Here is a 14,401-nt window from a genome sequence, read left to right as displayed (position 1 = left end):
TTTTAATTATCTTGTGGTTGATTTATAGTGAGAAGAAAAAAATATGTGAGCTTTTTATTCTGTTATTTGTAACTTAGCCTGCTTTGTTTTTAAATATTAAATGATTTGATAAGTAGGTGTGTTTGTTGTTTATACATGAAAACTGTAAGTATCAAATGCTCTTGGATAGACTTATCTGACTTTTCCAAATATGCAAATCCTAGAAGGGGTCTGACATATTCCCGTACATGGTATATACATTAATACAATTATACCGCGGCTCGTACGTCCTTGTAAATTGTGATTCTCTGTATATTGAATTGGACATGTAAAAAGTCTACCATATTTGTAGTTCCATAAGGGGGTCCGGGCACCGTGTCCCTTCCCCTAAATCCACCTCTGGGAGTGCCTCGCGATTATTGTCAGCCAATCAACATTACGGATTATAAAGAAACATAAATGTAATGTAATTATTGTCCTTTGATCTTTAGCTCATAGTTATCTCACTATTCAACATATCAAATCTCCTTGATTTGATTTCACTTCGATATGGATTCATGGATATCTACAGGTCCTGAAATAATTGTGGACCTCCATAAATATTTCAGGATATCCTGAAGTTGAAATGTGGAGATCCATAAATATTAAGGATATTTTAAATATTTTGAATATAGCAATTTTAACCCGAGTATTATTTTCATGTTTTGGAAGTCCTGATATATTTCAAGATATCATGAAATCGAATTATGGAGGTCCTGAAATCAAATTATGCAGGTCTTGAAATGATTCAGAAGGTCCTCAATGATTTATGGATATCCTCAATTCGAATAATGAAGGTCCTGAAATATATCAGGAAATCCTTGAATACAACAATTTTGTCCAAATCCGCGTTTTATAGATAAACGAACACTGAAGGAGCCGAGTTGTGAACATAGATTTGCTTCTTTTGTTTCCCAATTCGCACATTCACTGTTGCTTACTAGTTTACTTTACAAAGTTTTTACTAGTTATTAGAACAATCATGGAGATCAAACACATCATAATACTACCTAATAAATATTTTAAATATCAATCAACAGTCATTAAAATATATTCAAATTAAATACCGATCTATAGATTAAAGTCAATCAGTTCGCGATTAATAAAACGATTATATCTTAAATTTAAAAAGAGGGTGAACGCACCCTAGTCGAACTGAGCCGTTACCAACAGTCAGTAACCCTCTATAAATAAAACAGTCAATTTTGAAGGTTTATAATATATATAGCGAAATATTGGTTTAGAATTAAAAAAAAAAGGAACATGGTTTACTGTTTGATATACCTATATGTGTAACAAAACATTTTTACTAATAATATCGAATGCTGGTATTCATCCACATATACATTATTTTTTTAAAAGCTGAATATTCAAAATTCAGATGTAAAGCTTAACTTTTTTTAACTTGATAAGTCAGTTACGCAAAAACTTTGTAAAAATTTTTATAAAATTTTAGAACTAAAAAAAGAATAGATACAAAAAGTAGAAAATTAGTTACTTATTTCAAACTTAAACTTGATACTTGTTTTTTTTAAAGATATTTATCGGTCTTTAAACAATTTTCACATGAGAAGTGCCATATGAGTGCCCATGATCTCAAAATAGAAAGAGAGAGATATAAAACTTCATATATAGAGAGAAATCAGAGGCTTTGTAAGAAATGAATAATGGATGATGGGGAGATATTTTTCAAAGAGATCAACAATATTTATCACAATTTTTCGGATCTCTCAAATGAGGCAAAATTTGCCAGTCTGTCCTAAAATATTTAGGGAATCATATTATTTTAATTGTCTATAGATGTTAATTAAAATTAGTTTATAAAAATCAAATCAAAACTTTCATTGGACAAAGCACATATGATAAATATGACATTGCGTAATCTAAGTGTATAACATACATGGCATATTACAATATGACAAATAATGTAAATAAAACATAATGCATAACAAGAGAAAATTAATTATGATTATACATAGAACTAAAAAAAATTGTTTAGTAGTTCCATAACTTATGGTAGACCAACTGACACTAAGCGTTATTATGAACTTTAAAAGCTTGTCTCAAATAATTTACATATTTGTAAGGCATTAAACCATATGGTCAATCTGCTTTGCAACAGAGAAGCAAATGATTTACCTAATTAAGCAGCTTGAGACACATACCTCTCGTTAAGATCACCTATTTAAAAATGGAAGAAATATATGAAAGATTCCATATTTTTGGAATTTTCCCACTATATAATATTTTATTAAATAGTTTTACAATAACATGAACCATATATGAGGCACTTTAAGTGATAAACTGATTCAGTATCAAATGAGACCACCAGACGATTTATATAAGAAAGAAATATATGTAGGTTTGTTATTATACGAACATTTAATATTTCATTTCAATGTAAAAAAATAATTACAAAATCATTGTGTATTGTTTTGTGTGTGTAAATGTCATGCTGCCCATCAAGGGTCCTTAATTGGAGCAATAACTTCTTCTTCTTCTACAACACTATCAAATACGTCCGATTTTTTGTTTAAGCGGAATAGATAAAATGGTTATATATATCTATGATAGATTCTTATTTTTCTCATCGGCTGAAGAAAACATCACGGTATGGTTCAATAATGAAGACTAACACCATTTTAATTGGGTGTGTCCGATCGGAGCGCTTTTCTTGATTTACATTCTCCAGGAACGCTAAAACCAAAACATTTTAAAGCCATGGATGTATAAATATTGAGATACTCGAGGAGCCATCTGAGCAAAATCACCGTGCCCAATGCCTTATATGGATGGGGATTGGGATCGGTATCATGCGGGGACGTGAAATTTAGTCGCTTCGATGAAGATAGGTCAGGAAAAATCCCCTAATTGAATTATTTTGGCCTTTTAGTTAATAAATAATACTGCAAGGAATGCACGTATAAAAAAAGATATTTCTTGGACTAAGCTTAAGTTTGCATACATTATCGGGACAGGAAATAGTATAGAACACTCGAGCAATAAAAAATGCAAAGATTTTTTTTATCAAAATTTCATGTGATTGCTTCATACTTATTTTGACAAAGGCTAATTAAGACATTATTCCAAAAATATATAAAGAAAATATTACGTTGTCAAGTGCCATGTTGTAGCAAATTCCTGTACCATGTCAGGAATATTGCAGTTGTTTTTCACTTGTTCCGTTGATTGATAGCGTTTGATTTTGTTTGCCCTTTTTGAATTTGCCTTATAGTTCTGTATGTTTGTTATATTTTTTTCAGCAGTTTATTGGATATGTTTTTGGGTTTGAAATCAACTTTTGGATTCATGTTGACATTATCGAAGTTGAATAAATTAAATTGCGTTATTAAATAACTGCAATAAGAACCATATATCACTGGACCAAATTAACATAACAGTCCCCTTGATGCACCCGAATCACCGTCCCCATATTTAACAACCAAATTTATTTTTGAAACTGTAAAATTATAAGATTTAAAGTAACAAACCATGCAATTATTTCGTGTTGTTAGTGAACAGTTGGACAGCCTATATTACGCAACAGAACCTGACATAAGCTCATACAAGCAAAAATCGATTGCAAGTTTCGAATTTGAAGGAAATCCTGATGCATTACTACTGATCCTTTATGCAAACCTTGCCCTGGGAATACCTCTTTTAGCTGTTAATTCCGTGAAATACTTTGAAAGGCCAACATAATTGAATATTTGACATTTTTAATAACCTTTTTTGATCGAAGCAACAGCATTTCCCTTCCCCGCATGATATGCCGATTCTAGTCCCTATATGTGACATTATAGACACGAAGAGAAAGGTATCGGCTATAGGTCATGTCAGTACCGAATCAATGACAACTTAGACGTTCGGGCCTATAAGCCCAACAGTGAAAATGAAAATATACATACCGGCTTTATAATTTGGTGCGTCCGGAGCCGACTTCTTGATTAACCTTCATTAGGAACACTCAAACTCAAAATTTTAAAGCCGTGCACTGCAGTGGCGGATCCAGGAGGGGGGGGGGGGCGGTTCCGGGGGTTGGAACCCCCCCTTTTTTTTTTAACTATCAATGCATTTGAATGGTGACATATAGTTGGAACCCCCACCCCCCTTTATCCTGGGTTAGGACCCCCCTTTTATAAATGGCTGGATCCCCCCTGTGCAGGGATATATAAAAAATATCTGAATACTTGCAAAGCTTTATTTACAATTTAAGAGGTATATCGAAACCAAGATATCAACATTGTTCATTAGCTATTGAAAATAAAAATATGAAATATCTCAGCTTATATAAAACAAATATTGGATTTAAGAACTATCTCACACTTGGATTTTCGGATCAATGCTCTTCAGCTTCGTCATTGATTTGGCCTTCCACCTATCTATTGTCCCCTTGGTATATTCTCCCTTTTTCAATATCGACAAAACCAATATGATGCACGAAGTTTAGTAAAGACCAAATGACGATTAAGGAGGGAGGGGGAAGGGGGCCCGGGACCCCCTTATGGAGCTTCATACATGATAAATGCCTATACATTTTACGAGTTTCACTCAAAACGTTGACTTGTTAATAGCAGTTAATTCACAAAAATGTACTCTGGTTTTCAAACATTTGTACAATTTTTTTTTAATATTTTGGAAAAAGGGTTTTCTTTAGAGACAAAATACGCCATAAACATTTTGAAGAACCTTTGAACGGACCTGTCCTACTTTAACATGTCTTTCATGCTTTCATATGCAATTAAACTATTCAGAGGATAAATATGGTACATGCTCTTAGAATTATTGACATCTTGCAAAAATTACAGATTTATATACTGTTCTTACTTTAAGGCTCTTTATAATCGTATAGAAAACTACATCAAGTCGTTTATTATCGAGTTTCTATATGATTGACATTTAGTCATGATTTTATCCAAAGAGGACTTTCCATTTTCCAAATATCCATGCAATTTGTACTAGTGTAAGACATTAAGACGCTGTTCATAAAAGAGGTTAACCTATTTTAGACACCTTCTTCGAGGTAAGAATATTGCCCATACTGTGTGATTGTCTTTCTTAGCGAGAGTACAGATTTTGGCAATACCTTTCATTAATGTTGTTACTCTGATACAACATTCAAGAAGATATAAATTGAAATCTGAAGGTTTTTTCTTGTTAAAAAATTGTTACTGTTATGCTTTGTTACTCACATTTATGTAGAGACAAATAGTGACATGCACATGACTTGTTTTGTTTTATTGCTCATTGAAGTCTTATCAACTTATTTACGCATATCTTTCCATAGGTATAAAATATAAGTTTACTACTAAGATTTTAAAATACTTTAATAAGGATCTTGTCTAACTGGTGTGATATTCACAAATATATGGATGTTTTTCAGAACACCCAACATCTCCCCATTCAAAGTTGTTGTCTGCGTACTGTAGTAATAAACAGTCCTGATCGCCACCTACGTTGTTTGGTTGACCCGGATGCCAATTGGTGTAGGTGACTGAGGCTCCCGTGTCTGTCCACACGAAGTTATGTTCACTCTTTTCGTCATTTCCGCCTGTGTAAAATCCTAAGCTGCCAACATTTGCCAAATCTGAAAACATCAAACATGATCAAGGTTAGGGGGAGAAATTTCCACAATACCATGAAATTAAAATACTTTTGTATGGTCGTAAAGTTCTTGAAATTCATAATTTTCCTCTGTTTTAATCACGATACAAATTTTGGCGGAATAATAACGTAATGATTTTCACTGTGATTGAATATGAATAAATAAACTGTTTTCAATAGTATAAACTTCTGCATTATTGAACCAATTTTAGGATATTTTTAAAACACACTTACTTTCATCGTTTTTAATAGTCCTTACAAGAAAATCCTGTTCCCCTTGACTATTTATAGACACCAAAGTAGATTGACTGTCTTCTTGACGACATGCCGTCTTAGCGTCGTACCAATTCAATGGTTTGGCATGGAAGGAATAATACGATGTATCTGAGCCATTCTGACGTACATGGGAACCATGCGATGACTTAGACAAATCTACAATTATACCAACAGTAAATTGATAAACTTAAAAAGATATATTAAGATAATTAATTAGTTTGAGCAATGAGCAAATGCACGAAATATTTGCCAATGGGCATTAATCGAAGAACAATCAATCAACCAACTAATTTGAACTGATTGGAGTTTATTATTTGATCCAAAACTCCAGATAACCAAAGTATAGTTTTCGTTACTTTGTTAAGATACTAGTAAAATATTATCTGTTGAGCGACAGATAGGGACTCAAATTGTTCGAACAATGTTCAATAAAAATATGAATTTATTTTGATGACCTCTTTGATTGGTGTTTTAGATGTGGTCCTCGTGCACCAAACCCCTTTGTTCCCGTGAGTATCGCAACCCGCTTATGATATAACCATATATATTGCGTATGCTAGTTGTATTAAATGATCCTATAAAACAAGGAAAGAAACGCCAAATTCAATATTTTCTCTATCAGAAATTTTCATATCAATGTCAAATGACGTGAATACTTTTGGAGTGATTGGAAAATACAATATTATTTCGTTATCCATTTTTTTATCGTTTATGTTTGTGAATACTAACGACTACAGGACGTGTTATACACTGTAACATCATCCATGGCGGTGTTAGATTTGTCTGGGAGTAGATGTGGCGGTAATACTTACGATTACAGGACGTATTATCCACTGTAACATCGTCTATGGCAGTGTTAGATTTGTCTAGGGAGTAGATATGGCGGTAAAACTCACGATTACAGGACGTGTTATACACTGTAACATCATCCATGGCGGTGTTAGATTTGTCTCGGGAGTAGATGTTGCGGCAATACTTACGATTACAGGACGTGTTATACACTGTAACATCGTCTATGGTAGTGTTAGATTTGTCTCGGGAGTAGATGTGGCGGTAATACTTACAATTACAGGACGTGTTATACACTGTAACATCATCTATGGCAGTGTTAGATTTGTCTCGGGAGTAGATGTGGCGGTAATACTTACGATTACATGACGTGTTATACACTGTAACATCATCCATGGCGGTGTTAGATTTGTCTCGGGAGTAGATATGGCGGTAATACTTACGATTACAGGACCTGTTATACACTGTAACATCGTCTATGGCAGTGTTAGATTTGTCTCGGGAGTAGATATGGCGGTAATACTTACGATTATAGGACGTGTTATACACTGTAACATCGTCTATGGCTGTGTTAGATTTGTCTTGGGAGTAGATGTGGCGGTAATACTAACGATTACAGGACCTGTTATACACTGTAACATCATCTATGGCAGTGTTAGATTTGTCTAGGGAGTTGATATGGCGGTAATACTTACGATTATAGGACGTGTTATACACTGTAACATGGTCTATGGCTGTGTTAGATTTGTCTCGGGAGTAGATATGGTGGTAATACTTACGATTACAGGACCTGTTATACACTGTAACATGGTCTATTGCAGTGTTAAAGTTGTCTTGGGAGTAGATATGGCGGTAATACTTACGATTATAGGACGTGTTATACACTGTAACATCGTCTATGGCTATGTTAGATTTGTCTCGGGAGTAGATGCGGCGGTAATACTTACGATTACAGGACCTGTTATACACTGTAACATCATCTATGGCAGTGTTAGATTTGTCTAGGGAGTAGATAAGGCGGTAATACTTACGATTATAGGACGTGTTATACACTGTAACATCGTCTATGGCTGTGTTAGATTTGTCTCGGGAGTAGATGTGGCGGAAATACTTACGATTACAGGACCTGTTATACACTGTAACATCGTCTATGGCAGTTTTAGATTTGTCTAGGGAGTAGATATGGCGGTAATACTTACGATTACAGGACGTATTAAACACTGTAACATCGTCTATGGCAGTGTTAGAGTTGTCTCAGGAGTAGATGTGGCGGTAATACTTTCGATTACAGGACGTGTTATACACTGTAACATCGTCTATGGCAGTGTTAGATTTGTCTCGGGAGTAGATGTGGCGTTAATACTAACGATTACAGGACGTATTATACACTGTAACATCGTCTATGGCAGTGCTAGATTTGTCTCGGGAGTAGATGTGGCGGTAATCCGTACGATTACAGGACGTGTTATACACTGTAACATCATCCATGGCGGTGTTAGATTTGTCTTGGGAGTAGATATGGCGATAATACTTACGATTACAGGACCTGTTATACACTGTAACATCGTCTATGGCTGTGTTAGATTTGTCTCAGGAGTAGATGTGGCGGTAATACTTACGATTACAGGACCTGTTATACACTGTAACATCGTCTATGGCAGTTTTAGATTTGTCTCGGGAGTAGATATGGCGGTAATACTTACGATTACAGGACCTGTTATACACTGTAACATCGTCTATGGCAGTGTTAGAGTTGTCTCGTGAGTAGATGTGGCGGTAATACTTTCGATTACAGGACGTGTTATACACTGTAACATCGTCTATGGCAGTGTTAGATTTGTCTCGGGAGTAGATGTGGCGTTAATACTAACGATTACAGGACGTATTATACACTGTAACATCGTCTATTGCAGTGTTAGATTTGTCTCGGGAGTAGATGTGGCGGTAATCCGTACGATTACAGGACGTGTTATACACTGTAACATCATCCATGGCGGTGTTAGATTTGTCTTGGGAGTAGATATGGCGATAATACTTACGATTACAGGACCTGTTATACACTGTAACATCGTCTATTGCAGTGTTAGATTTGTCGTGGGAGTAGATGTGGCGGTAATACTTACGATTACAGGACGTGTAATACACTGTAACATCATCCATGGCGGTGTTAGATTTGTCTCGGGAGTAGATATGCCGGTAATACTTACGATTACAGGACCTGTTATACACTGTAACATCGTCTATTGCAGTGTTAGATTTGTCTTGGGAGTAGATATGGCGGTAATACTTACGATTATAGGACGTGTTATACACTGTAACATCGTCTATGGCTGTGTTAGATTTGTCTCGGGAGTAGATGTGGCGGTAATACTTACGATTACAGGACCTGTTATACACTGTAACATCATCTATGGCAGTGTTAGATTTATCTAGGGAGTAGATAAGGCGGTAATACTTACGATTATAGGACGTGTTATACACTGTAACATCGTCTATGGCTGTGTTAGATTTGTCTCGGGAGTAGATGTGGCGGTAATACTTACGATTACAGGACGTGTTATACACTGTAACATCGTCTATGGCAGTTTTAGATTTGTCTAGGGAGTAGATATGGCGGTAATACTTACGATTACAGGACGTATTAAACACTGTAACATCGTCTATGGCAGTGTTAGAGTTGTCTCGGGAGTAGATGTGGCGGTAATACTTACGTTTACAGGACGTGTTATACACTGTAACATCGTCTATGGCAGTGTTAGATTTGTTAGGGAATAGATATGGCGGTAATACTAACGATTACAGGACGTATTATACACTGTAACATCGTCTATGGCAGTGTTAGAGTTGTCTCGGGAGTAGATATGGCGGAAATACTTACGAATACAGGACGTGTTATACACTGTAACATCGTCTATGGCAGTGTTAGATTTGTTAGGGAATAGATATGGCGGTAATACTAACGATTACAGGACGTATTATACACTGTAACATCGTCTATGGCAGTGTTAGAGTTGTCTCGGGAGTAGATATGGCGGAAATACTTACGAATACAGGACGTGTTATACACTGTAACATCGTCTATGGCAGTGTTAGATTTGTCTTGGGAGTAGATGTGGCGGTAAGATCCACTGCTATAATGGGAAGTGTAATAGGCATTGGTTGCTGACTCGAAAACTATCTAAAACACAAATTCAATTTCTTTAAGTCTTATATTTATTTTAAATTCCCATTTTCTATTTTGTCTTTTGCATTGTAAAACGCGAATTGTTGTTTATTTGTTCTTTAATGGCTGAGGTAAGAAGATTTTCCTCTAAAAACAGTACATTAAGGCTGGATTTTTTTAACTAGATACGCAGATGGTATAAAATTCAGTTACTAAAAAAATCATATTTTAAATGTTATACTGAATAACTGAAGTTACCTGGAATGGATGTGACGTATACTCATTATCCAATGATATCTGTGCTTGGTGCCAATCTGAATCTACATCACCTGTCTTGGTAAACACTGGATATCCTAGTCCACCATTAACCTAAATAAAAATAGAGGTTTCACATTATTGTTACTCAACACTCCAAGTTCAACTTACTCGAATTTATTCATCATTTAAGTATTCCCCATTCCAAACTAAAAGACAAATTGAAAGAGTTGGTATTACTTTGTTTCATTAAAAAGAATGGCGAACGTAGATACAAGTATCTTGTCTTGGGGAGAGATAAATCCTACTTTGTAAAGAATCACTCTGATTCAAATAAAAAATTCTCTGAAACTGACATTATCAAGATGCTTGATTTCTTGATTGACAACATATTTGTTACGTTTGGAGGACGTGTTTTTCAACAGACTGTCGGAATTCCAATGGGAACCAATTGTGCCCTCTTCTTGCCGACTTGTTTCTTTATTATTATGATGCTGACTTCATACAGGAACTTCTTAGGATGAAAGATAAGAAGTTAGCAATATCCTTTAACTTTACGTTCCGCTATATAGATGATGTTCTCTCACTAAATAATACACAATTTGGTGACTATGTTGAACGAATCTATCCCATCGAACTAGAGATAAAGGATACGACAGATACAGTTAAGTCTGCCTCATATCTTGACTTACATCTAGAAATTGACAATGAGGGTCGGTTGAAAACAAAACTTTACGACAAAAGAGATGATTTCAGCTTCCCAATTGTGAACTTTCCATTTCTATGTAGCAACATTCCAGCAGCGCCTGCATACGGAGTATATATCTCCCAATTGATACGATATTCCCGGGCTTGTATTTCCTATCATGATTTCCTTGATAGAGGATTGCTGCTCACAAGGAAGCTATTAAACCAAGAGTTCCAAATGGTGCAGTTGAAATCATCCCTTCGTAAATTTTACGGACGCCATCACGAGTTGGTTGTCCGTTATGGAATAACCGTTTCACAGATGATATCGGATATGTTCCTTATGTCGTAACTACAATACCCTTCCCTTTTCACGAATGTGACCTACCGAATTAGACTATTTACCGAATTTGTAATAACATAAGCAACACGACGGGTGCCACATGTGGAGCAGGATCTGCTTACCCTTCCGCAGCAGCTGAGATCACCCCCAGTTTTTGGTGGGGTTCGTGTTGACTAGTCTTTAGTTTTCTATGTTGTGTCATCTGTACTGTTGTTGGTCTGTTTGTCTTTTTATTTTCGGCCATGGCGTTGTCAGTTTGTTTTCGATCTATGAGTTTGACTGTCCCTCTGGTATCTTTCGTCCCACTTTTAATAAAATTTCGCCACATGCAAAACTAGATTTAACCCACTTTGTGAGTGTAACTACAAATTGTATTTTTTTTATTGTTATAGTCTTTTTTTTCGTTTAACGTTCAATTGAATCGCTCATTACCATCACCTATTTGTCATTTTCTTCTGTATTGAACTTTCATATTCTCCGACAATAAGTGCATTTTTTATTACTTTCATCGTAGTGATACCAATACAAAATTTGCACGTACGCCCATCTGAGATACATGTAGTTGTTTTTGTTAACAACGTATTGGCTTTAATCATGATTTACAAATACGTTTGTTGTCCTTGTTTATTCCCTTTACTTCTACACAGCTAATTTTTAAGGTTTTGGCTGTTTTTATAGTCTTTTTAGCATGCTATATTTGTTTTGTTTTTTGTGTAATTAACTTGTCTTATATGAACGTGAAAAAGTGTTAGTACGGCATCATGTTGTCAATATAACATTCAAGTTCACTGTAATGGTCAAAGACTATGTCAAATCTATAATTTGAAGCCTAGTTATTGGTTTAGAGAGTTTTCAGTTTGTTATTGAAGCATTGCTAACGTAGGATATTTTATTTTAATATAACTGTATACAGTCTCCGAATAAAAGTGCAATTTATTTACATTTTTAGGAAATATCTCATTTTCAAAATGTGTTTTTCTTTTCTTCAGATAACAAATTTGTAGTCCAATATGGTTGGTAAATTCGATCCACCTTTAAGTACTCGAAAACTGGTCGGAAAATAAATTTCCAGTGTTATATTGATGAGGTTTTAAAAAATAAACTTTAATGAACATATTTTCTATCTGTGCTTTTGAAATGTAGTAGGGCATATCTAATTCACCCCTGGGAAGAATACAGTAAGATTCTTCTTGTTTTTGTTTAAATATATATATATATACCTTTGCGTATACTTTGAGAAATGTTATATCTTGTCCATGCATATTATACCAGAATTTGATACAGTATCCTGCAGATGAGGTAGAATACTGAGGAGAATCTACTCTAGATGTATGAGTTGTCTTAGAGGACGATGCAGAGCCTTGGGAATCCAGCATCATGTAATGACCTATAGAAAACAAAAGGTTAGAATAAGTCATTTAATTAAATACAATACATTCTCATGATTCTCTTGTCATGTATCATGATTTTTTAGTTTCTTTGTTGTTTGTACTATTTAACTTAGACTGCAGGTAGTACATGTTTCTATATGGGTGGTAATCATATTTAATTGCATAAGTGAAGCGCGTTTTAAAAAAAATCTTCGAACTAAAACACATTCATGCACGGAATGCGACTCAGCATCAATATTTTTGAATACCATAAACCTTACCGAGTACAAATTATGATAATCGCAGTAGAAAAAAATATGTAGTGTGAGCTGTTTTTCACTAATTTATACCTCCTCGATCTTACTTTTGTGTGTAAAAGAACACATATAACAAAAATATAGAAACAGACAACAGACAGTAGATAAACACACCGTTTATAGCTTACCAAAATTAAACATCAAGAAACTATAATTTTTTAACTGCTGAGTAAAATACAACATTTTTTTTGTACATACATCAAGGTACAGAACATACATGAATGCAGCAAACAGAAAGTAGAGAAGTGACCGACCTGAAAATGTGTACCGCTAAGTTTACCAATTTTGAAGATTTGAAAATATCAAAAAGTCCTTATTCGTTTATAATTGAGAAAAATGTGACAGAAATGTGCAATGGACGGACGGGTGGATGGATTGACGAAAGAAAGGTCGGACGGAGAGAGGTAAACCAGTATATATATATACATCCAAGTCCGTTGTGGCGGAGATATAATAAGTTTCATGTTTTTCACATAGAAATACCGATATTTATAAAGTTTACCTTTTGGAGTGCCATATGTATGGTCTTGCTTTGGTCCTGTTGTTGAGGACTTCATTGAAGATTGCAATGTCCAGTGTGAACCCGACTCTGTTACATATCCACACCTTTTACTGTCCTCGAATCCACAGAAAGTCCTCGAAACGGGTTTGTTGCTTGATGTATCTGCAAATGCAATTAGAAAAATCATGAAACGGTTTGAAGTTGAAGTTTACAAAAAAAACTCAAAAAATCCTCTTCACTCGCGCACACACACACAAAAAAATCTTTTGTATGTGTGGCGGGGATGGGGGTAGATTTTTTTCTTGGGGAAAAACATTTATTTTTTTACTTTAATAAAAAAAAAACATATTTTCTCAATAACATACAGGAAGAAGAAGTGTTTTTGAAACTCTTTTGTTTTTGTTTGTGTGTTAATGTTTAATGGAAACACACTAAGTTTTACATTTCCCTCTAAAAACAAAATATAATTTTTTCAAGAAATGTCGAATCCAACTGAAAGTTATTTAAAAAAGAAACCATTTCTCGACATATATGAATGGTCGGTGTCTTACCTGTTATACTATGGCCATTGTCAGTTTTGGCTGCAGTCAATACCGCTTTACATGTCTGTAAATCTTTAATAGATGTAGAAGTCTGTGTCTGAAGTCTTATTTTCTCACTCTTCCAGTTATTTGTTTGTCTGGTCACGCTTTCAGTCGTTTTATTAAGAAGATAATCCACACTTCGGATTTTCGATTCTAATGCTTTATTTTCAGAAAGAGCGTTCTCAAGTAGTTGTTGTTTCTGTAAAATACTTGCTTTAGTTGCTTGATACCGCTGTACAAGGGCACTGAACTGAAATTCCAGAGTACTCAATGAACTTTGCAAGTTGTATGTCTCTCCTTGTACGATTTCCAAGTCTCCACACCCACAATTGCCACTCGGATCGCTTTCCCGTCTGGTGTTTGTTGTTTGGTTACAATGATGGACTTTCAAATTATAAATGCACTGTCCAGAAAAGTCACATGATGCTGACGTTACAGGCTCTCCTCCAAATTGCAAGAGGAAAATTATAATAAATCCCTGACTGATTGTCAT

General features: G+C 34.9%; 1 protein-coding gene across 1 annotated transcript; it reads right to left on the bottom strand.

The window, feature by feature from the left end:
* Positions 1-5,327: 5,327 nt before the first annotated feature.
* Positions 5,328-14,401, bottom strand: LOC127715867 (MAM and LDL-receptor class A domain-containing protein 2-like). The gene is made up of 7 exons (XM_052221990.1): positions 13,876-14,401; positions 13,325-13,486; positions 12,356-12,522; positions 10,109-10,219; positions 9,733-9,865; positions 5,857-6,054; positions 5,328-5,605 (listed from the first exon to the last, which is right to left on the bottom strand). Exons 1-7 carry the CDS (start codon positions 14,399-14,401, stop codon positions 5,361-5,363), a joined length of 1,542 nt encoding a protein of 513 aa, XP_052077950.1. The 3' UTR covers positions 5,328-5,360.

The sequence above is a fragment of the Mytilus californianus genome, unplaced genomic scaffold (assembly GCF_021869535.1).
Source record: "Mytilus californianus isolate M0D057914Y unplaced genomic scaffold, xbMytCali1.0.p SCAF_9, whole genome shotgun sequence".
Classification (NCBI taxonomy): domain Eukaryota; kingdom Metazoa; phylum Mollusca; class Bivalvia; order Mytilida; family Mytilidae; genus Mytilus; species Mytilus californianus.
The sequence above is the reverse complement of the archived record's forward strand: the minus strand, read 5'-3'. Positions and strand labels throughout refer to the sequence as shown.

Bases quoted from the DNA above. Each gene is read 5' to 3' on its own strand.
- LOC127715867 (XM_052221990.1), bottom strand. From the start codon at position 14,401: ATGACAATCAGTCAGGGATTTATTATAATTTTCCTCTTGCAATTTGGA. The intron at 13,487-13,875 runs GTAAGACACCGA...TTGCATTTGCAG, and splicing joins CAATGGCCATAGTATAACAG to ATACATCAAGCAACAAACCC. The intron at 5,606-5,856 runs GTAAGTGTGTTT...TGATGTTTTCAG, and splicing joins GACTATTAAAAACGATGAAA to ATTTGGCAAATGTTGGCAGC.